At 37.2% G+C, this 24451-nt stretch overlaps 2 protein-coding genes across 4 annotated transcripts; one reads left to right on the top strand and one right to left on the bottom strand.

Annotated features, from left to right (window-relative positions):
* The first annotated feature begins 1089 nt into the window (after window positions 1-1089).
* LOC147498865 (uncharacterized) lies at window positions 1090-1758 on the top strand. Its single transcript, XM_086560736.1, has one exon. It carries the CDS (start codon window positions 1227-1229, stop codon window positions 1584-1586), a length of 360 nt encoding a protein of 119 aa, XP_086416862.1. The 5' UTR covers window positions 1090-1226; the 3' UTR covers window positions 1587-1758.
* A 1489-nt stretch (window positions 1759-3247) lies between these two features.
* On the bottom strand, window positions 3248-11545 carry LOC147498866 (binding protein). 3 transcript variants are annotated; one of them, XM_086560739.1, is made up of 10 exons: window positions 10106-11544; window positions 9113-9856; window positions 7859-8353; window positions 7677-7768; window positions 7509-7596; window positions 7287-7401; window positions 7063-7189; window positions 6765-6939; window positions 4744-5510; window positions 3248-4401 (listed from the first exon to the last, which is right to left on the bottom strand). In XM_086560739.1, exons 1-9 carry the CDS (start codon window positions 11489-11491, stop codon window positions 4797-4799), a joined length of 3936 nt encoding a protein of 1311 aa, XP_086416865.1. In that variant the 5' UTR covers window positions 11492-11544; the 3' UTR covers window positions 3248-4401; window positions 4744-4796. The 3 variants fall into 3 exon arrangements, with proteins under 3 accessions (XP_086416865.1, XP_086416864.1, XP_086416866.1); XM_086560738.1 differs by having other exon boundaries at window positions 6765-6942; XM_086560740.1 differs by lacking the exon at window positions 4744-5510 and having other exon boundaries at window positions 6765-6942; window positions 10106-11545.
* Window positions 11546-24451: the final 12906 nt, after the last annotated feature.

Below are 24451 nucleotides of genomic sequence, written 5' to 3' on the forward strand. Positions count from 1 at the left end.
TTCTTTCTAAATGGTACTCGTATTTTTTTTTCTGGCTATTAGTACGACGAACTCTCAATTTGTTTCAATTTAGTACCTCAATCTCTTTTCCGTCTAATTTCGCTAACGGTGTGTGCTTGGTTTATCTAATTAATTAGCAAGGCTAAATAATGCCTTTCTACACGTTTGTAATTTGTGTCAACGTACCTAATTAGGTTATTTAGCCTTGCTAGTTAGAAAACCAAGCTCACCGTTAGCTAATTAGAGAAACACGTGAGCTCGCCGTTGGCGAAATTAGATGGATTGAGACGGAAAAGAAATTGGAATACTAAATTGAAACAAATTGAGAGTTTGGGATACTAATAGATGGGGAAAAAAAATACGGATATTATTTAGGAAAAAAATGAAAATACACAGTACTAAATAGTCATAAACTCAACCATATATTAACAACTTACAAATTGCTTGGGTCACTATTGGAAAAATAAATAAATAAATAAATGTTTGGGCCATATGCCAATGTCATATGATCATCAAAGCCTACATTAGAGCATCATTAACGTATTGTTAAAATCAATTTCTAATGTGACAGTTGACAAAATATTTGACAATTTTCGTCCCCAACGCGCTGTTAAAACTCGATTTCTATTCTAACAATTCTCAAATTACATACCAAATTAGTGAGAAATATAGAAATGAGCCGCACGGGACAATTTTTACCGTCTAACAATGTGACAGGACAAGTTTTGCAGTCCAACATTTTTTTCTTTTTTTTTTAATAAAAAATTAAAACGGTTCGATTTTGTACCGTTAGGCTTTTGTTTCAATAGAGACATGACAACTTTTCCCGTTTAAAACAAATTTAATTTGGAACGGAAAACTATTCCCGTCCATAATAAAAACCACAAACTTTGTCCATCGGTGCTTAACTTGTTTTCAGGAATTTTGATGGACTTAAAATGGTGAAGTGTCAAAAAAATATATAGAAAGACGTTGCTCTTAGGCCATTAGGATTTAGGGGACCCATTTTATATTTTTCTAATCTAAAGAAAATTATTCAGTTTTTAGTAGGTATAATATAAAATTTTACAGTCTTTACTCTTTATTAGACAGAGAGCGAACAAGCTCCTCTTTCCATTTTCACTCTTTTCGACAACACAAGTCTACAAGAAGTCCACCATTTCCTTCACTTCAGTTTTCCTCCCTACCTTCTCAAAGAAAGAAAGAACTACTAAGAGAATAAGAAGATGATAGATCAAGAAAGAGGACGCACAGCACCACATGGAATACTACTAGCCATAGTAGTTGGTTTAGTAATCATAGTGCCATTTCTACTTGGTGACCAAGGTGAAGCATTAACTGCAGCCATTGCAGAGATGTTAAGTCCTGTTGGGCTTTTATTAGTACCTGTCATTCTTCTCTTGGTCATTCAGTTCCTCTCTTCTGATCGGGCCAATGTACTCTCCGGTGTATTTTCAACTGGTGAACCCGACTCCATTCATCGACTTAGTGGGTCCCCAGTTGGAGTTGCACTCATTCTACTCCTCATCCTTTTTCTCTTGTATAATCGTGTCTCTTTGTTTGGAGGTGATGATGATTCCGAATGATTATGACCGGATCCGAACTAGTTGGTGAACTTTTTTTTAGCTGTGTTTGCATTTCTTTTGTATTCATATATCCATGTACTATTTTCTGTTCACACACGTAGTAATGTGCAATTACGAAAATGTCTTGTTTTTTTTAGTTGAAATAATGAAAATATTGAATACGTATTTTACATTTGTGATTTTTGCTGTCATTTGTTATTGTTCATAACTTCATACACAATATACAAGTATGTTGAATTTCATTGCTATGAATTTATTCCAGGAAATGACCTTCATTATATGTTGGACAAATGATATATCATTATATTGCATAGTTTAGTGAGGGTATGCTAGACATTTAGAGTTTCCAATCTTTCCATGAAAGCAATATGAACTATGAAGATGTGAACTTGGGATCCAGTTAATGTTGACAAATGGTTGTCGGTCATGATGGTTCAATTTTACTCTATTTTATATTTTTCTTGTTTTTTTGGTCGGTACTTTGATTAAATATTCTTTGTAAGTTATGATGTCTACGCGGTACCCACATGGAGAGACATTTTATCTTTGTTTAAGAGGGATAACCGGCCTGGTTATGGACTTAATCTCCAATGTCTAGTTCTTCTTCATTACACTAATCATATTCGCTTTGGTCACGTCACAAAATTATTAAAGAATACAGGTACTAGCTAGATTCAGAAAATAACTGTGGGCAACTATTGAAGTTGTCCAACACATCAAAAAAATAAAACGTTTGCCCCCATTCTCCACTTTCTTTATTACCATTATGGAAAATGATTAACTTACAATGAAAGTGAATGAACCCAGAACAACATATGCAGTGGACCGTTATCGGGAGGGTGCCAGTTTGATCACTTTTTGGGAGTCTGTTTAGCGATCCAGTTTTGGGAGTCAAATAAATGATCCTAGAACAAATAATGTAGCCGAAAGTCATTTTGCCAGTACCTCCATTTTACCCTTCTTTATGTCAACTGTCAAGATTCATGATGAGCAATTGAAAGAGGCGAGAACATTATTTATGAATTGACTCACAAAAGACTAAATTGATTTCATAGGAAGATTTGATTGCACAGGAAAAGTTGATCAGTCATTGGAGGACTAATAATGAGAATTACACGTGAGGTGACAAGAGAGATCTAAAACTGATGGCATCATGTCTGCAGTAGTTTGGTGTGGAGTTAAAAGTGAGTTATCTCAGATCCCACACTTCCCGTGGAACCCACCTGAACAGTGTCCTTTTAGCTAGAAACCAATAACTCACCACTTTTTGTCTCATTCAATGTGTACGTTCTCCGCAGTTTTAGTCTTGGAGCTTTTGTTTTTTTCGATAAACTTATTCTTGGACCTTAAAATGGCTTTTCTATTTTCGTTCCAAAAATCAAATTTTAACTGATCCAGCTGCCAATGTCCACTGGACTTATATGGCTCCCTAAAAGGCTAAAACCCATCCTTCCCTACCCCATGTATAGGATTGTGTTGGCCAAACAGAAGGGAAGGATAGTAATAGACTCATCATAGTCTAGCAGAAATAGGAAATAGGAAATAGGAAATAGGTTCGCTTTGAATTTCCATTATTTGCATCCACGTGAAGTTTCTTTTGCTTTTGAAATTACCTTATACATATACATTTGCCCTTCAAATCTATTAGGTTCATTTGCACATACTAAATTTATCAAATGCTTTTTGAAAAACTTTGGAGATGAATTCTGATATATGATGATCTTTGTTCAAGAAAAAAAGTACAAAAACTCTTAAATGTGAATATGTGATCCTCCATATTGGTTGCTGCAACCAAGCCTGGTGAAAAGCAGTTATGCACACCAACATCAGACCAAAGCTGCATAGACCTCCCAAGTTAGTGAAGGATTGTATGTCTGATCAACTTGGTGCTGATTACTGTCTATTCTTCTACATGTTCCACTCACATCTCATACTTGTAAAGAAATTGCTAGCTTTTAGAACTAAGAATCTCATAAGGATGAAAGTCAAGCTACAGTTACCTCTAGCTGCCATTTTACATTAATTCTACAACAAATAGTCTCCATGTTCTTACAAACTTCAACAAATACTCCCATTCTTTCCTCTTTTTCTCCCAAGTGTTTTTGTGTTAGGGTCCAACTCAAAATACTAGTTACAGAAAATTATTTAGCATTTCCTCGAACTTCCACCTTAAATTACCTGTCCTGGGAATTCTGATTGATCGGCTGTCCGTGCTTTGCAGTATATCAAACAAAGGCATAGTAAACTGCTTTCAACTGTACTCCAACACTTTTTCATTTGCCTTCAACCACCAAAAGCAACAATACAGACTCCAGACCACCCTGTTGCTTTTTTTTTTTTTTTTTTTTGGGGCCAAGTAGTTTTGAATTGTATTGCTATAAAAAGGAGTTTACATTGTACACAGAAGTGTAGAGTTCAAGACCCCAACTTCTGTGTTCGAGCTTAGTCAAATCTATAGTAGGTCTGATCAGGGACCTCCCATTTATAATCCATGGGGGTTTACCTTCAAACAAGAAGCTATTGTTAACTGGTAGATCCACACCAAAATTCACTGCCTTGTCTGCTGAGAAATTCACTTCGCTCCATGCGCTAGTGATTCTGAGTGTAATCAGCTTGGTCGTTATGTCTCTCCATTTTCCTTTCAATTGCCATGGAATTTTCTCAGAATTGAAGGCTGCCTTAGAGTCTGATTCAATCCAGATAGAGCTTCTTCCCTTACTGAGTGCAACTTCTAAGATTTCAATGATGGCCGTGCATTCAGATATGAAGTTGGTAGCAGTACCAATTTTGACATGTTGCTCACCTTCAATGATACCTGTGGGTGGCACATGGAACTTATTAATTAAGCTAGGAAGGTGCAAACAAGCTTATGTGCTTGTTAAAATGCTGAAAAAGCTTGTATGAAAAGCAAGATCAATTAAATAATATAACTGTGCCGTCTAAAATCTCAGACAATCTCATCAAAAAAAAATCTCAGACAATATAAACTGGCTGATAAATATTAGTATCTTAAAACCAATCAATCCTGAAAATTAGTTTCTCTCGTCAACTCATCTTGACTGAAGCTTGAGATTTTGTGTACTGATAAACCTTGAGTGAAACAAAAGTTTAGATAGAGAAACTGAAACAAAAATCTTAGCAATGACTCAAAGCTCACCTATTAGTGCTTCAAAACTCAAGTCGCAAGGTTCAATATGTACAGGAACAGGATTAATTGTCTTCACCCAAATCAAAAGTTTGCCTTTTTCTCAAGGATTGCAGCACATCCAAGGGACGATCTCCTCTGGAAACTCCTCCTATTGAAGACTTGAGCTTGGGCTTGCTGATAGAATTGAGCTGCGGGGTGGACATACCTCGATTGACATCCCTGAGGACCGACTTAACTCTTGCTGCTGCTGCCACATCTCCCACCACTGAAGCAGCTTTCTGAGCACTTCCCAACTGCTCAGCTAACCTACCATTCACATCTAGATCAGGAAGTATAAAAATACCAGGCCCACAGCCTAAAGGTGAACGGTAGGGATTAGATTTACGCATTGTGGCAACAGCCTCAACAACAGTTGACTTCGCTTTAGCTGCTTCATACTTCTGCATGTCATAAATGAGTTCCTTCTGAAGTTGCTTGTCAGCAACCAATATGTCATCAATCTCGTTCTTATAGTCCTTGAGAAGCACGCGTAGGCATTCCATGAGGCAACCTGTAAGAGGGCTATTTTTGCTCTCTAATAAGCGCTTAAGCTCTATGAAGATGGGAATGGCATTTTGGATCAAGCTCTTCTTAGCTACTTGAGCTACTAATTTCCGTCTAGCAGCATCCGTTCCTCCACCGTCTCCACCTTCATCCTCCATTTCTGTTGTGTCAGCTGCAGCCCCACGGTTGGACTGGATTCTGATTTCTTTGCAGGATAGTATTTGAAGAGCATCCTGTCAATTCCATAGCTTTAAACAACGTACAGTACAAAGACATTCTTTGGAAAAACAAGGAACCAGTTGGGACACGGCAACTGCATATATTAAATTCTTCTTGAACTTGAAAAATACAAGAGAATGAACTTGAACTCTTTTGCTGCTACCATAAGTAGCAAACTTATCTGGACATCTTATACATCCAATGAGTAGATTAGTGACTTATGTACTTGATGCATCTAAGGGTTCCAAACCCTTGTTTTAGTTCCATATTGGTTCATATATTATTAAGACTATTTCTAATTATATTTAGGTGTTGTTTTGATGTTTTTAGTATATGTTATTTTTGGAGTTATATTTAATTCCGAAAATTAGGATTATTAGCTTCTAAATTTGAATTAGAAGGCTAGCTTCTAAATTCATAGTCTCTTTAGCTATAAATTGAGTTGTAGGCCATTGGCCATAGTTATAGTTGAGATTAATAAAGTTTGAGTTTAGAGAAAGGTTTTCTCTGTGTAAATTCTTGTGTGAGAACTCGTGTTCTTTGCGAGGAACAAGGTTGTCGAATCCTAAAATCGACATAGGCATTGGAATTAGGTTCCAAAGTCATATCTTGGTCATACGTGACCATCAGTACTTTTGCGACTAGTGACCAAAGTTTTGACTTCCAACAAAAAAGGCAATATTTAACAAGCAAGAGTCATGCTATGCACTGGCACAAACAAGAAGAACATGGAATGCCCATTGAATCAGCAGTCCTTGACCTCTACCATTGACAGACATCAAGAAGTTCATTTTCGTCAGGGATCTTGGGCTGATGAAAATGGTTTTGTATACTTATTACGTAAACAGATAAATTAGCATGTGTACTTCACTCCATGAGGCTCAAAGTGAATAACAAAAGGTGATTACCAGAAAATGCAAAACAAGAAAACAAAAAAAAAACAAAATTTAAAAAAAAGAAATAAATAAATAATAAAGTAAAAAACTGAGAATAAGAAAGAGTGGTATTGCTAAATGCCAAGGCATAGGATAATAGGATGGAGAATTAATAGGGGAATCCCCAAACATAATTCTCAAAGCATATTTAAACCAAGGTGTTTCAATATCCAACCTTTTCAGTTACAAGTTTTCAAAAGCATATTTAAACAAGGCAAAAGCCTTTCTTAAAATGGGTGTGCTTAATAATCAAGGCATAAGATGCTTACTACTTAAAAATAATGAGAGATACAAGGATGCATCATAACCATTTACTGTGGGTATAATTGGTACCTGCAGTACAGACTGTCCAGTAGCATCATCCAGATTGAGCAAGCCATCAGATGCAGCAGCAAGAATCTCAGCACAGAGTTTTGCAGAAGTGGCCAAAAGGTGCTCTGGAGCCATCTGTTTTAACAATGAAACATAGATGTGCATCCTCTGCGACCTTGACTTTTCATCATTTCCTCTGCTAATAAAACGCACTATGTAAGCACTTTCTACTACCTAAGAAGTGATTCTTACAATTCTAAAATCCACAATATGTTGATTTTCCGAATGCCGGCAATTCTAGCCATCCTATTATTTATACCTGATTGAGAATATCCGACTCTGACTTCTTGATCCCTGAGACTCACTGTGTCCAGCATGTGCATGACAGTCATTTAGAACAAAGATGGCTTCTACAAAACTGTTATACGCCAGAAGAGGTGCCTTGGCTGTGGATCCCATCACATGCAAGTCAAACACAACATTCTATACAAGTCTACTTTCATTAGAAGCTAAAACAATAGATGGCTGTAAAAGTCTCTTGACCTTTTAAGATGTTACCAAACAGGAAATCTGCTAGTTGCCTGATTTTCTTTGATTCATCAACGAGGCATAAAAGAAATCTAAGGAAAAGCAATCCTCTCCACTTGACATAGTCCCTCTGTATAAAGGATTACAAAATGTATAGATTATCGTGCATCAGAAATGGACTTGAGGATCCTTTAACAGAAATAGCGGTATGATTGAATCCTATACACAAGGACTAACCTGTAATAACTTTGAAAGTAGTATAAATGTCTGTCTTCTCACAACTTCACATGGATCTCGCAGACAGTTTGTGATCTTGGATATATAGCTGCAAATTCAAGAGATGACTCAAATTAAAAATTATAAACTTTCAAAACCATCTCCTATTTGCAGACATACGGGCCTCACCAATCAACTAGAGCTGTGTACCGTACACAAAAATCTGCCATCATCACTATGATGTTGTTGCGCAGAGCTGCACAATCGTTTTTTTCTAGTTCCTGCAGCAACAGTCAGCATCATACTGTTTAGTTCTGGTGATGGAAAACTAAAAAACAGGACTGTAGGCCACACATAATTAAGAACCAAACCTGCACAAATAAAGGGATGTAACGCTTCGCGACGTCCTCATCTGCAAGGCAAATCTTCCCCATTGTCAGCCAAGCTTGGGAATAGACAGAAGGAGCCAGCTTCTCTATAGTTACTGGAGGACCAGGTAGTTTCTTCTGTTTCGTTTCAGAACTCCCTGAAGTGATGATTGTGTGTAAAAGTGGAGTAATGCCTTTTAGCTCCACAGAAGGACTCACAATAGCCAATGACCCAACAGTATAGACTGCAGTCACTACTCGTAAGAGTGCTTTGGATGTGGCGCTCCTTTTCTTCTCCTTCCTACCCAAACTAGAAGGTGGTGTCAGAAAGCTACTCGCTTTGCTTGTGTCTGAAGCCTCTGTAATGTAGGTTTCAATTATCCGCAATGCTTTCGAGAGCAACTGGTTGACCCATTTCAAAACAAGGGTATCACCCTCTTCAGGAGTGAGAGCTTTCCGTTTGCATAGGGTTCGGAGAGCTTTGACATGAGCATTAACCTTCATGATATACAGTAGTTGATTATACAAAAACCTTAACTTTAAAGGGGAGTAAGGTCAGAGAAGACTAATTACGAAAGAAACAGTGACAGAAAAACTGGTAAATGACATTCTGTAGTTCTCAGAAGTCCACAATCCGTATTTCACAAAAATATAACAAACAAAAACAACAATAACAATAAAAATATACATAAATAGTAAAGTACATAATTGGAAGGTGCATCTAAAGTTGTTGACTGTTCTCTCCTTGGCAAATGACATGTTCAATATTTTATTAAGTGTACCATTGAGACATACTTTTACACAATAAATACAGCATTAAAATCAAAACCTTCAGGTAAGAATGTATTCTCCTAAGAAAGAGTAATTGGATAATTGCTTTTTATTCGATGAGAAAATTTGGATACTCTGAACTGGTAGAACAAATGTGGACAAATAACCACTAAACACCAAAAAGAACACTGTTCAGCAAAACACAAGTGAGTCCTCTTTGTCAACTTCATGACAAATTCTCAGCCAAAAACATTGTGATGAGTAGCAATGCATTACACACATACAACACGCTCCAGATGAGTAAACCAAACGATAATTGACTCAGGTGATGCGAAATGAGTTTAAACTGAGCAAATAACTGCGCTAAAAGAATTGAGCTATGTCTAGATTACCCAATTATTCTTTCTCAATACCTTCCATAGTTATCATCTATGCAAACTATAGAGGTAAGACCATCATATTTCCCAGGAAAGGGATAAAGCTTACCTCTGTTGAGTGCATACTAAATTCCTCAAGCCGTTTGAGCAAATTATGAGCCAACTCTGCTGCAGGCTCTGGGGGAAGTTCAACAGAAACATTAGATATTGTCTGCAAGAGACAGACACGATCTCTTGCCCAAGCAGCAGAATTAGATTCAATGTCCTCTAGCTCTCCATCCACAACACTTTGTATGAAAGGGCTCTCAATGCCATTATCTAAGTCAGACTTGTCAAGGAGTTGCCAGTGATGGTGAAGAAAGTCCCAGTCCACAGCCTTTGGGAGGAAACTGGACACCTCTGACAGAAGAAGCCAAGTACCAGCAGGAGCTGTCCACTTTTCTATTGGCATTGAATAGGTTAACCAGAGAGACTCAGAGGTTTTTATGATATTCTGAAGTGCAACAGCAATAGCAGGCTTTAGCCGCTTTTTCTTCCCTAGGCTCATGCAGATCTTCTTTATGCAAGGCATCACCTCTGAATCACAAAGTCCTTTCAGTATAAACAACACGCCCCCCGGAAAAACTGACTCCATATCCCTGTTTAAACTGCTCATCTGTCCATCTGCACTAGAACAAGGCGGTATACTATGAGCTGAACCTGCAGCTCCCATAATGGACAAGCGGTCCAAGACCAGTTCCAGAAACAAGCTCTGGCATTCTTCTTGAATACTTGATTCATTATCGGTTATCAGGCAAGGAACAGAGTGAAGCCACTCAATAATCACACATTCATCTGAGAACTTTCTAAAAGCCTACAAAAACAGTTAATATGATTCAAAACCACATATAACAAGACCTGTCACCAAAATACAATGAAGATAAACACAGGTTGGAGAGGGAGGAGGGGGAATCTAAATCTCTATGAGTCTATCGAGTTTGTTTCCATTAAGAGAAGTAATATATACTGACAACAGAAAACATATAATAAACTATAAATTCATTTATTGCAAATATGCCACAGAATTGATAAGCAGATAAACAATATTCAAATGAAAATATACCTCAGAGAGAGCTGAAATAGCTGCTTTACGAATGCTTACAAGTGGGTCGGAGCAAGCAATTCCCATAGTTTTGAGCAGAACACTATCAACGGACCCACCGAATAGAGCAGTTGATTTAGCAATCAGAAGAATGGCAGACTTCCTCACGTTTGCCTTCTCATCCATGCACCTTTTCCTCAGAAGAGCAGTCAGCCCTCCTTCTGAATTCCCGCCTCCGGCATTCCTAAATCCCAATATTTCCTTCAGCCGATCACGACACCTAACATCACCAGAAAAATATTCTAGCACCTGAGCCACATTCGAAAGAGCTTTAGCTCGACTCGCTGCATTCAAATCAGAACACCTATTAATTAGGACTTCCAAACACCTCAACCCCCACCAATCTTTACCCTCATCCTCAGCATTTAGTCCCAACGGATCCGGCAGCGCCATTAACAGCATCGGGATAAGATCAACTGCCAATAACCTAAGATTAGCCTTTCCTTGACTCAACTTAATCACATACTCCACAAATCCAATCTGATCCTCCAACTCCATTGCTCTAACAACTTCCATTATCGACTCCACAGCCGCAGCCCGAGGTTCTGACCTCTCAGGGGCTCTACTAACCAAATACCTAGGAAGATACACAATAGCCTTCCTAACAGCAGCATTCCCCTTAGCCACAACAATCATATGTTCCCTTACAAACCTCAACGCACACGTCCTAGCTTGTGATTTAAACAAAAGAATGGAAGGCGTTAACGCCTTCAATACTTGAACAGCTGTATCAGTCTCATTACCATGTTCAGGTCTTAACACTCCACTCAATATCTTATAACATAAATCCGTTAAACGCGTATAACTCCCTAAATTATCATAAAACTCCAATGCAGATACCGGAATCTCGGAAACAGTTTGTACTAAGGATTTCAAACTATCAGGAAACCTATGAAGATGCACTTTACATAAAACTAAATACAAGTTTTCAAGTAGAGGAAAAAGTAGTCGATAGTCAAACCCTCGTTTCTTGTTATTATTATTATTAAAGCCAGTGTGTTTATACTTAAAACACCTTCTAAGTGATCTGAGAAGTGATAGAAAGACAATGGGTGTAAATAACATGAGAACAGGAGAGTTAGGGGTGAGTAAAATGGATAAGTAGAGATTTGAAGCTAAGAGTGTTAAATGAGGTGGACCAGAATCCATAGAGGAAGAAAGGGGTTCAAGTAATGAAGTCGGTGAAAGGTTTTTCTGTAATAATTGGTCAAATAAATTGTGAATGACTTCTTCGGTGTCGTCTTCGAAGAGGGATTGGAGATCTTCGAGTGTTGGTTCGGAAATGGGTTGTGGGTTTTTGTTTAGTGTTTCTACTTCGGTTATTATTCTTCTGTATGTTTCTTCCATGACTGTTTCTCTCTCTCCTATTTTTTTTTTTTTTTCTGACTTTTAAGTTGTGTGAAAATTAGAAATTTGGGAATTCCCGCCTGTTCAAATTGATGATTTAATTAATTAGGATACCTGGTCTAGCCCGACCATTACTTTAGTTACGCCGTGTGACTAGGTTAAGTTAGATTTGCAATTCACTTTGGCCTTTATTTATAGGCTAAATCTATGGTGTACTGGCAAATCTGGGCCACACATACCAAGGGGTGCATGTGTATTGGACGGCAGAAGTACTGATCCAAAGGTCTATATCCTCTGCGCACCATACATCTCGCGCACTGAAGAAGTGCTCTTATTTATATACTAGGGTATGCCCGTGCATACGGCCCGCGAGACCTCGACGCGCCTGCGACATTATCCCGACAACTCATCGCGCCTTCGTCGCAAGGCATACACGCATCTTAGGCGTAAAATATTCGGAACAAGACCAGCAAAACAACTCAATTTATAAATACAGCCGCAAGGCCATCCCAATTACCCATTATCTATAAGCCCAAATCAATTGGAGCGCTTAGCGGTTTTAAATTTAGCCCAACAATTTATAAGTCCAATTTGCGAATTGTTGACTTTTGGTTGATTTTTGGATAGATCCCATAGTATTGATTACACTTAACAAAATTACACAAACTCTCCAAACACTTGGATCTGCCATGTCACAACTTAGAAAAGACAATGGCAACCATTGGATGGAGTCTCTATGGGCTCCACACCATTACTTTTTATTATATATATATTTTCGAGAATACACTTTGGCTTTTATATACCACCTATTGATCTTTCCTTCAAATGATCCCCCCATTACTCATCTCATTTATGTTGGTGATCTTATCTTGTTCACTAAAGCTAATTTGACTGAAAGTGAAAAGCTTAAGAGCATTCTTGAGGAATACTTCGAATCTTATGGACAAAAAATAAATTATGGTAAGCCTAGCATTTTTTGTAGTAAAAATGTTCATAATATGCATAGTAAGATTTTGGAAAATGAGATTCTTTGGAAAAAAAAATATAAGTATATGGGGATTTCTATTGTCCTTTCCCATAAGAAGAAATAGGATTTTGATTACCTTGTTGATAAAGTGCATAATAAGATTAAGGGGTGGAGAGCAAAAGTCATTGCTCAAGCTGGAAGAACTACCTTCATACAAATTGTAGCTCAGGCAACACCTTTTTTTGTTATGGCAACATACAAGCTCCTTCGATCTACTTGTCAAAAGATGGATAGAGCTTGTAGACAATTCTAGTGGCATGGGAAATAAGATAGCAAAAGCATCCACACCATTGGGTGGGATGGTATATGCAAACCCAAGGTCTTGGAAGGCCTAGGGCTTAGGGAAGTTGGTGATATGAATAAGGTTATACTTGCAAAGCTAGCCTGGAAAGCTATTAATGATAAGACATCTATATGGGCTAAAACTGGTTTCACATAAAAGCAGAACCCCCTCCTAAGGCCTCTTGGTTCTGAAAATGAATACATAGAATTGTCAGGGATATCTTACCAGGGATAATTTGGAGCATTGGAAAGGGGGAAAAGGTTAATGTCATGAAGCAGTCTTGGATCCTCCTTAATGATGCCCCTATTACTTTGGGGGAGATGTTACCTGACAGACCAGACCTTGAGGACTTTAGAGTGAGGGACTTAATGCTAAGGGATGGCACTGGGTGGGACTACCACAAGGTAGAAAGGTTGTTCCCACCAGAGATAGCAAACCTTATAAAGCAAGTGGTGATCAGACCCTCCAGTCTGGCAAGTGACACAGTTAGATGGGGGGGAACCAGGAATGGTAGGCTCTTTGTTAAGTATACTTATCAGTTTTTGAAAAAAATTGAATGGTAAGGGGGCACATCTTCTTTTAACAATAAGAGCATTCAGACTCTCTGGAGAACCAATTTGCCAGCTAGCAATCAGCCTTTCTTTGTAAAATGTACATGAACATTCTCCCTACAGGAGATTTGTCGATAAGACACAACCTGAAAAGAGACTATACTTTTCTTTTTTGCTGGTCTGAACCAGAAGATCCCAATCATATCTTTTTCCAATGTGAATGGATAAAGTTGGTCTGGTTTGCCTCTGAGCTGGGAGCAAGAGTAGAGGATAGGGCAAACAAAACAATCAGATATTGGTTGGATGATTTCCTTGAGTGGAGTAAGTCCAAAGATCCTGGTATTGCAGAAAAGGGTTTGCTAGCAGCGATCATCTTACAAGAGATATGGAAGATGAGGAACAAAGCAAAGTTTGAGGGCAAAACTCCAAACATAAATAGTCTCTTGAGGAGGGCTTATGCTAAGAAAAATAGGTGTATCCAAACCTTTAGTGAGACTCAGGGAGTGACCTTTTCTAACTCAACACCCTTTGATTTATGTCAAGATGTGAAATATAAGTCAATCTTCCCCCTGATCAAAGTAAACACTATTGTAATTAGGTTTGATGCTGTTTTCTGCAAGAAAACAAGGGATATAATGTTGTTGCAGGAGCCTTGGCATGGGATGGGGAAGGCAAGCTGGTGGGAGCAGCTACTCGGAGGTTTGAAGCTGGAAGTATTGAGGAGGCTGAGATGGTGGCTCTGGAAGTTGCTGCCAAGTTAGCCAGGAGCATAAGGGAAACATCTGTTCTTTTTTAGGGAAACTGTAAACAAGTGATTCAAAATTTACAGAACTCTCGAGAGTTAATATCTCTGAACTGGAAACTAGAACATGTTAGGTGCATGATTATTTTCTCTTTTTGTAAGTTTAACTGGATTAGTCGAATGTCCAATATAGAAGCTCACGACCTTGCAAAGTGGGCTTACAAAAACCACGATGTAAGCCTTCTGCCTAGACATCTTTTGGAGTGTAATACTATACTTTTGATGCTATAATGAAATATAAGACATGTTTCTATTGGGGGAAAAAAAAAACTGATCTTTCCTTCAATCAAATTACAAAGGGTTTGGCTCCTATATTGGGGGCAACCACCAAATTAGATTGGGCAGTCTCCAGCCCAAGCCCCAACAATAGAGTATAAAGCAAGCCCAATACACCCCCCACCTAAATCGCACATGACCGGGAACAATCTTTCTAACCGATATCATCTCTCTCGCGCACTTACCCACCAAAAAAAACTTCAAGAGCCAAAAGCCAAAAGCCAAAAGCCAAAATCCTTGTAATCCTTTTTAGAAGTTTTAGAAGTTTGGAGGTTTTAGAACTGTAATAGTAGTGTTAAAAATCATAATATGATTTAGATTTGATTAAACTTATTATAATTACTAATACTTGTTTTATTTTTCTTTGTAGCAATGGGTCATCGATCAAAGAATGTAGCTAAATCTACATTCAAAGGCGTATAGAAGTTGTTTGGTGGCGGCAGTTCCTCTTCGAGTCGCGGTGACGCGCCTGAGCCTGAAAAGAAGAGAGTAAAAGGGTCGAAAACATCGACTTCAATCCATAGAGACGATAGAAAAGTAGATAATGTTGATCCTACTAATATAGGTGATGTAGAATGAGAGAATAAGAGAATAATGGGAGCGGGCACCTCGACCTCAGTGCGTAGAGGGGGACCACAAAGAGGTTGTTCCGAGTAATGTAGATATTGAGAATATGTGATAGTGAAACTGAGAGTGAGGGTGATATTAATGTAGAAGATTTAGATGTAGATGTAAATGTAGCAATGGATTGTGGAAAGAGTGCAGTTGACCCTATATTAAGCTCTCCTTCCTATTTTACTAAATATTCTATATCATAACTATGGAATATTATTACTATTAAAAGTATTATATCACTACTACAGAAAAGCTCATATACCACTGTTATTTACAGTGGTAAAAAACCTTTAGCCACTGTTTTCATACCGTGGTAACAACCACCGTGACAAATACTTCTAACAAAACCGTGGGGAAAAGTACCTCTTATATACCACAGTTTTGAGTAAAACAGTGGTATTAGGATTTACAAACCGTGGTTAATAGTCCGAAAAGTTTGCTCTTATATTTACAAACCGTGGGAAATAGTGATGATATATACGACGGTTGGATACAAACCGTGGGTTATATAAACTGATTATACCTCGGTTCTTATCAAACCGTGGTGTATAGTCTTTAAAAAAAAAAAAAAAAAAAACCCTAATTATTTGATTCTAATCATATTCATTCAACCTGCAACCTGCCCATTTTCACCATATATATCCACACTGGATTTAAAAACACATTGCTCAAATAAACAATTCATAGTGCAACACAAACAAAAGAAATAAATTTACACATCCAACACAAAGACATTGAATTGCTAAAAGAATTTTGAACTTTTTTGAATCATCAATAATGAAAGAAACATCCAAATTTACTTGTTATATCAAAATAATAATGACCTAACTTGTTGCATCAATAAAAAAAGCAATCTATTTGTTCTATCTAAAATAAAAAAAAAATGGTGAGACCCAAGCACCACACCTTAACTGGAAAGGGTCAAAACCTAGCTAAGACTCGACGCTTGGCTCGAATGCTCCATTATGCTGGATGAATCTAAGAATTTCAAGTCGAACAACATCAAGTTCCTCTTGTGTGTATGTATCTTTGAGGGATAGATTTGTCATCTGCACGATCAAAGATAAAAAAAGTATATAATAACTTAATAATGAAGAGTAACACAAAATAGAGATAATAAACCAACTATGCGTAGGACCAAAGTCTAAAATACCCTAAAAAAATTATCTAAACAAGCTTCCATTATTTCCATCGTCATAAATTTCGTTACATAATACCCACTCTGTATCACCAGGTTGGTACGTGCCCTATGTACTGACAAGTAATATAATGAAAAATAATGCAACTACCCCCCCAATATGCAACCTTGCACTAGTACTTCGCAATAGTCTACTCCATCTCAAGGTTGAAATGTATAAAGAAATATATTGTCCTATTTGGACTAAAATACAATATTTGTAGTGCTTGGCATGGGTCACTAATACCTTTATAAGGGGAACATGTATATGGGGAGAGAGAGAGAGAGCACTTCGTTTGCGCAACCATCTATCCCATTTAATAAGTCCAATTAAGATATACATACAAGTGAATTAGTGAACCTTAGTTTAAACGCAAATGCAATACAACTGATTGTCCACATATACAAAACATGATCCCATCACAATAACTGAAAAGTAAGAACGAAACAACTAAGGTGTAGTCGCTTATCAATCTTAAGGAGCTCTAAGTACGTAACCATGCCCAGTACAAACCTCACCTTCAATACATAATGGCCATATAGAATGTTTTTTTATGAAATTTCTCAAATATATATGCAAGAGAAAGGAAGACAAGTAATAAAAAAAAAAAACACTTGTCAAATATGATGGGGAACTTACTTGTAAAGACACTTGTAAATTGTGGAAGTGCTGAAAAATGAAAACACAAAGAAAATGAATATCTCCTTGGTACAAAAAAACTGAACTAGAAATACCACCATAAATCAGGGAACTAACACACTACCAATGACCAATCAGCTATGAGTTAAATACTTAAGCGACTGAAGTAGTTATAAGCTTATAGCAAAGTCATGGTCTTTGATTGGGTAAGAATTATGAGCAACACTAGGACATGTATATATAAACTAATCTTTATGATGTAGGTTATCCAACACCGACAACTGAAAGAGTATGCTCCGATTGAGTTGAACTTGAGCCACCGAAAAACATACCAACCCAATGCAACATTAGTTTAAACAAAATAAAGTAAATAGGTCACCAAAATAGAAGTAAACAATAATTTACCATAACCATTTTGTCCACATCCAAATGTTCACGAACAACCAACAAAGCTGCCGACAAAAGAAATTAAAATACAAACGTATTCCTAAACAATATAAATCAGCCAAAGTTATTAGTCCTAAGTGAGCAAGGTTTGTTACAAACTATAGCGCCCCGGTTTTTCAGACAATTAAATATTCAGGTAAAAGAGCTCAATCTGAATATTCAACAATCTAATAGACCAAGACGTGAGCGGGTTTAATTCACACGAGTCCAAACTATAACTAAAATATAAAACCCCCTCTGAACATCGCGTTCTAAAAAATAAATAAATAAATAAAAATTCGGTAGAGTCTCCTCTGTATTTTAAACCTTTCATAAATCTACAACCTGTCCTAACCTGAAAATTAAATAATACACTTCCATTTATTATATTAAAACCTCAACCATAAACCCAACTACTAAAGATATTGATTCGAGGCACCGGCTACTTAACCATCTCGACAAATGCCAGTTAAATCAAGTAGCTGCAGTGCCCCGAAACAAATCTCATACCCCAGATCGGTCTTTCCCAATTGACGCTAATCCATGTCATACTTTCTAACTAATGGATGCATCCTAATATGGATTCATTATTAAAGACAATAAAGAAATACTAAATTATTACAAAACAACTTAAATGAATAAATTTATAAACAAGAAAGAGCTAAAAGAACCGCCTTAGCCAATCCGAGTGCGCTTCACGTTAAATTTTTCTTAATTTACCCGTACGCCTTTTCTTGTCTTATGGGAGCACCTGTGAAGATACTCCAACGCTCAGCGTTGGATACATATTCAATATATAATAATCCACTTAAAATGAAATTGAAACAAAAGACGAGGTTAACACATACCTTTAGTTGCTTAATACCACTTACCGTTTCCTTATTAAATCCTCGTAAGTGCATTGATTAACATACTCTCAAAAAAAACATTAGCATTCAATATAATTCATACTCACAAGATTTCTATCATGCTTAACACGTAGGCAAATGAATTGTACTAGAATTAACTAGAAATAAAATAACTTGAACAACCGATTTTCTTACTACAAGGGGTGAGGGTTTTCCTTTGGAAGCGGCTGAGCCGGGTGGCTGCCTCACGCACCCATTTAGGGATCAAGCCAATCATAGTTCCCCTATTCGGTAAGGATCTATGGGGATGGATTAAGCCGTTTCGATGAGGAAGGCAGTATAGGTTCCTCACTCTTGTTCTAACCATGTAACGTCCCCTCACCGATTCTCAACTTTGAATCGGTATTCTACCTAGTATGTCACTTCACTTCTACTTATTCGAGATTTTTCCCGAATTCTCGAGTAAACGCACCATATATATATTATTATTCAACCTAGACAAAAGAAGTAGACAAAAGAAGTATTTAGCGCAAGAGAACCTATGATAATGGCATGTCATTAATATACTTATCTCACTACTATTCTAACAACCAATTAATTACGCGGGAAATAAAACAATAAGTTAATAAAATAGGCACGGATATATCAAAGCTCATTGCGGCTTGTGGTAGCCCGATGAAAGCCTGCAGTGACCTAACATGGCATGTAGCGGCCCGACAAATGGCTTGGTGATAGACTCCTTGTGGCCTGACAACGGCCTATTGCGGCCTTTCTGAGCACAACTCTCAATTCAGATATCAAAACAGTTCTTGCTTGGTTCCAGCAGGTGGTCTAGCTATCCAATTATTAATTCAAGATACAAGGAATTGAAAATTAGAGGTGTAAACCCTATAGCCATGAGACCACCACATGTAACTCCTCGTATATATTCTCTTCAATCCAACATTTAAGGAAACCTAGAAGTCGGGTTTCTCCATTCATGATAGCTAAACAAAAATAACTAACCTTGAATAAAATCCTTTGAAGGAACATACACTATACTAGGTTTTTAACAATGGGTATCGGCAGTTCACTTAACGTTTCAGCTGCCATGTTTTCGGATAACCTTGTGCTCAATGATTACTTCAGTCAAGTCTTTGCATTTGCAGTACTTGTGCTAATCGCTGCTCTTGCTTTGCTTTGTGTTCAGGGGTGAAGTCGCTAAAAGCGAGGGATTCGGATCAGGTACTTTCTCTTTTCTCTTTATACAAGTGTTCAAATGTTCTTGAAGCGATTCCTTTAGTTGATTTGGAGTAAATGTAGGGAAACTATAGGTTAAATATGTTTTTATCAGCATCCACCAAACAATACCCATTGTTAAAAACCTAGTATAGTGTGTCCTATAGGTTCTAGGATAACGATACAGAGTGGCGGTTGAAAGAAATTCCATGTGGATCCATTCAGCTCCAAATTGATTAATTAGCTTTGTAAGAGTACGTTTGATTTCTAGGTGTTGGACTCTTGGTTCCCAAGAAATCCTAGATTATAAGTATGGGCTTGTAATTGAGATAAATCCGATAGTCTTTAATTTGTTTTTCAGAATTATGAATCAAACTAAGGAAACCTAGAATTATAAATCCGATATTCTCTTCAATCCAGCATTTAAGGAAACCTAGAAGTCAGTTTCTCCATTTAGCGGAAGAATATATACATCCGAAAAATACATAGGGTGTTTACCTGTCAAACACAACCTGATCCTTCCTTGTCGTTGTTATATAGGCAAGTAAAGGCAATGACAACAACATATGAGGTTAGGCATACCTCAACCTATACTACCCAAGATTACAAAGGAGCATTCATTAGTCAGTCCGAAAAATGAAAATTTTAGGAGATAAGTCCTTTCCCCACTCACCCTAATTTGCAAGGTTCATAATAAAATAAAATACCTTGCAGTTGCAGGTCACAAAGATACAAATCAAAGGGAAAATATTTGTTTCTCTATACTGTTAGAATAAAGGGGAGGTAGTAAGCGGTGACGGACTGCTACATCAAGTTACTAGAAGCAAATAATGCTAAATTGAACAACAATTTCAAATCACATGAAGTAATTTAGGGTATCAATGGCTTCTTAGATTAACATGAAATCTTGACAAGTTTGGTAAGCAAAAGGCAAGGTATATTAACTAGAAATTAGGTTCAACACTCCAACATTGCAACTAGAAATGAATAAATTCACATAACAGGGGAATCTTTTTGTAACCTAATGATAAAACCTCTTGTTTCTCAAATAAGCTTCCAAGATCGAAGCATTGTGATCTAGAAATAAACTCAAATGCATTCATTGATAACGAATTTTCTTTCTTTTCGGTTACAAGATATTCCTACAAAATGGAGTGCCACATTAAAATTAAAGATCCCAATAACAAGTTCACTCTTCAACCATTTTTAAAGGTTCCATCTTCGAAAAGAAAGGACGAGATACATTACAAGTCTTTCTTTTTTCACCAGCACAAACTCAATAAATTGCTAAGGGAAACAAATCATCTTGCTTTGGTTGTTTTGACCGATTGGTCGGGTGAACGAATCATACTCTTACAGTTACATTAACACCACTGAGCTGGGAAATAATAATAATAATAATAATAAAAACTGAGCATAAGGGCTCAATTCATCAGAAATTTGGAATGCTGAACATATGAATTAATGATCATACCTTTGAGTCGTTAAATACAGCAACAACATCATCGAGGCTTACGTCTTCTCCTTGTTCAAAGTCTGGTGGTATGTACCCTTTCTTAAACCATTCATTTTCTAGTATGTTAGGGATTGTAATTCTCTGGGGAACATAAAAAGGTGTAACATTATAGAAAAGCCAAGCACATTAAATCTAGGATGCTGATTTGGTCTGAGAACAAGCTCAAAGATTGGGATTGGGGACAAAAATTTAACTATAAAACCACTAGCATGGAGGAAGCTTTCTCGAGAGTGGAGACAACTTACAGTAAGAGGATTGTGGTCAAGGATGCGCTTATTTAGGTTCTTTGCGCTGGATGAAAACCATGAAGGACACGTAAAATCAACCTTGTTGATCTGCAGTTTCAGTGAACTAGATCATGCATCACTTCTCTGATCAAATATTAATATTGAGATGGGAAGGAAAGCATATTTAAGTAGTCACCTTTCTGATCAGAGATATTAGATTTGACGTCAAAAGGCAAAGGCAAGTAGCCAGCCATAAGAACAAAAAGAATCACTCCGGGGACCATATATCCTCTGTTGTTCCATCATAACCTTTATCATTAAGAACCTAATATAAGAAAAACACCCAGGAAAAATACAAACTGTCATAAGATGCAATAGTGAAAACCAATTCATGATTAAGCAGCATAGAACCAGAAAAATACCTCTGGAGCAACATAATTTGGTGTCCCACAAGCAGTGTGAAGTAGGTCATCTGCCTACAGTAAATTAAAGAGGTTTTCTCTTAGTTTATCATTATCTACCAATAAATTGAAAATTGAAGGGTTTTTTCTAACAGGGCACTTTTGAATGTGATGTGATCATGTGAGCAGAGAAGTGTAACACGGAAAAAAAAAACCCAAACCCAGATATTGTTATGCTAACCAAACCCAAAACCAGGCATTGAATCTTGGCTTCTAATCAATCTTTCTCTTGATTCCGGCATCTTGTAACCAACTTCTATCTTTCCCAGTTACAAGATGAACAAAATTTCATCAAAAAATCAAGATTTCTGGCAAGAAACCATTAAAAGTAAAAGAATTCGAAGAAATGAGACAGACCCATTGTTTAATTTCTGAAAAAGATTAAGTTTTTACCTTTGATTCTTGTTTTAGAGAGAAATTTGGTAATGGGTTCTTTACATCTGCTGAAATATTTACACGCAAAGACAGCAAACTTGTAGTTGGTCAACTGATTTCTCTCAAATCGTGAACCATGGTGGCAGAAATTATGAAGAGATAGAAGTGGAACAGGAAGTTCTAGCGAGAGTCTTTCCTTTCCTCTCGAAATATTTACACATAAAAGACAACAAACTTGTAGTTGGTCGACTGATTTCTCTCAAATCGTGAACCATGGTGGCAGAAATTATGAAGAGATAGAAGTGGAACAAGAAGTTCTAGCGAGAGTCTTTCCTTCTTCCCCCCCTTTTTATTTATTTTTTCTTCCAGAACTCGCCACGGTAGCTATAATTTTGCCCAAAATATAAACCACCGTTTTCACGAAAATAGTGGGGTATACGAATACAAAAAAAATATTATGTTATATTTGATAGTACCGTGGTATATAGAGTATTATATACTACCGTTTCACAAAATCAGTGGTATTTGTTTGTTCCAAAACTAAGAAAGTGTTTTGTACCGTGGTGAATGAGTATAAACCACTGTTATTATGGGAACAGTGGTATATACCAAATAACCTACCGTGGCTAATGTGCATTTTTGTAGTAGTGTATATATTATGTTCCTTAGGTTAATATCTTGTTTCCTTTTTATTTAAAACTTTCCGAAAATTAAAGATAATCAAATCCCACATACTAGAAAAATAAAATCAAATATAGAAATACTAAATATAGTTACGCAAATAAAGTAGAAATAAAATAGGGGTCTTACAAGTCTGGTGATGAGGAGTGTAACGCCCGTATTTAAAATACGTATTTATTTATTAATTAATTAATTTAATTATTTATTTAAAAATTGATTGGATTGGATTCGGGATATGTGGGCCTGGTTTCTGGGCCCGAGTCTGTGTTGGGCTTGGGTTTCAAATCCAAGTATATATTCGTATTGTTCTGGAGAATAGGGTTCTTAGATAATAAAATAATAAAAATGGAGGCAGCTCGTTGGCTAGAGCGTTGGAGCGCGACGATTCGGACTAGGAGGGATTCGTCGAGTTGTTAATTAAGGTGAGTAGTTATTTTTGGCTATTTCACTGAATCTATAGTTTTTCGTATATCGGTGTATACCGACATATTTCTCTATCTAAGGTTTCGGCCTATTGATACTGCTCATTATCATGTTTTATTCGACGTCGTGCCTGTCGTATTATTAAACTTTGTTAAATATCGAAAATTGTATTTGAATTGTCGAACCTTGGAGGCCATTAATGGCGGCGTGAGCCCAGAGTCGTCATGTACATTGTTTGAACTTAAATACTGTTGTGGTTATTGTTGCTTTGAACTTTTGATTGTCGGATGATTAGTCGTAGTGGGTGTTGGAGTATTGGAGAGTTGGGTGGGTTGTTGAAGCTTGGAGAAAGCTTAAACAGTTATTAATGGCGGCGAGATCGCCCAGGCTAGGAGTAATATATACTTTATGTCTTGATGTTGTGAATTTCGTTTTGATTTTTGATGGGATGATGTTTGGTGGTAGCGGGGATGATTGGGTGCTCGACAGTAGTGCCGTTTGAAGCTTTGGATCAGGTGTTAATGGAGGTCGCAATTGAGATCTAGTTTTTGGATGTTAATGAGGTGAGATTTTGTGTTTGACAAAGTTGTAAGGTTTTTTGCAAGGAGCGAAACCGATGTGTTGATGAAGTGAGGGGTGGTGGCCGGAAATTTGGGCTGGTGGTGGAGAAGAAGTCTGGAGAAGATGACATGTTTGGTTGGGCTTGAGGCTTGGGCCTAAGCTTGTTTAGTTGTTAGGCCTTAGTTTGTTTCTTTTGGCCGGGTTATAACCTTTTGGGCATTAGAGTGTTTTGTTTGGGCTCATTTAGTTTAAGTTGTTTTGGGCCAGACCACATTAGTTATTTTGGCCCAGTTCTATTTGTTTTGTTTGGGTCAGTTTAGTTTAAAGTTTCTGGGCCGGTTTCAATTCAAATTTTTGGACCGAACCCATTTGTGTTTTGGGCTAGTTCAGTTTAAGTTTTTGGGACAGTTTCATATCTTTTCTTTGGGCCGAACCAAGTAAAGTTTGGGCCAGTTTAAGTTTCATTTTTAGTTGGCTTGGGCCGAAACCTATTAGCTTTCTTTGGACCAGTTTCAAGTTTGTTTGGGGGCCGGTCCATATAACTTAAAATAGATCTAATTGGGTCTTTAAATGTTTAGACTTTTGGGTTCTAAGGTTTGGGTTTGGGCTTGGCTAGTTGGGTCTGAACCATTTCCTTAGTCATGAGCCCATGAGCCATGCACCTTTGGACCTTAGCCATGAACCATGGCTATGACCCTAAACCCGTTGAACATGGAAACGACAGTTTGACTTTGACAATGACGTGTTGACTTTGACTTTGACCGTTGACTGTGGAATGTTGATTTTTTCTAGTTGTTCACATTTTTTTATTTTATGGACAAAGGTAGTAATAAAATATTGTCGAAATTGTATA

This window comes from Coptis chinensis, chromosome 5, assembly GCF_015680905.1.
Source record: "Coptis chinensis isolate HL-2020 chromosome 5, ASM1568090v1, whole genome shotgun sequence".
NCBI classification, from domain to species: domain Eukaryota; kingdom Viridiplantae; phylum Streptophyta; class Magnoliopsida; order Ranunculales; family Ranunculaceae; genus Coptis; species Coptis chinensis.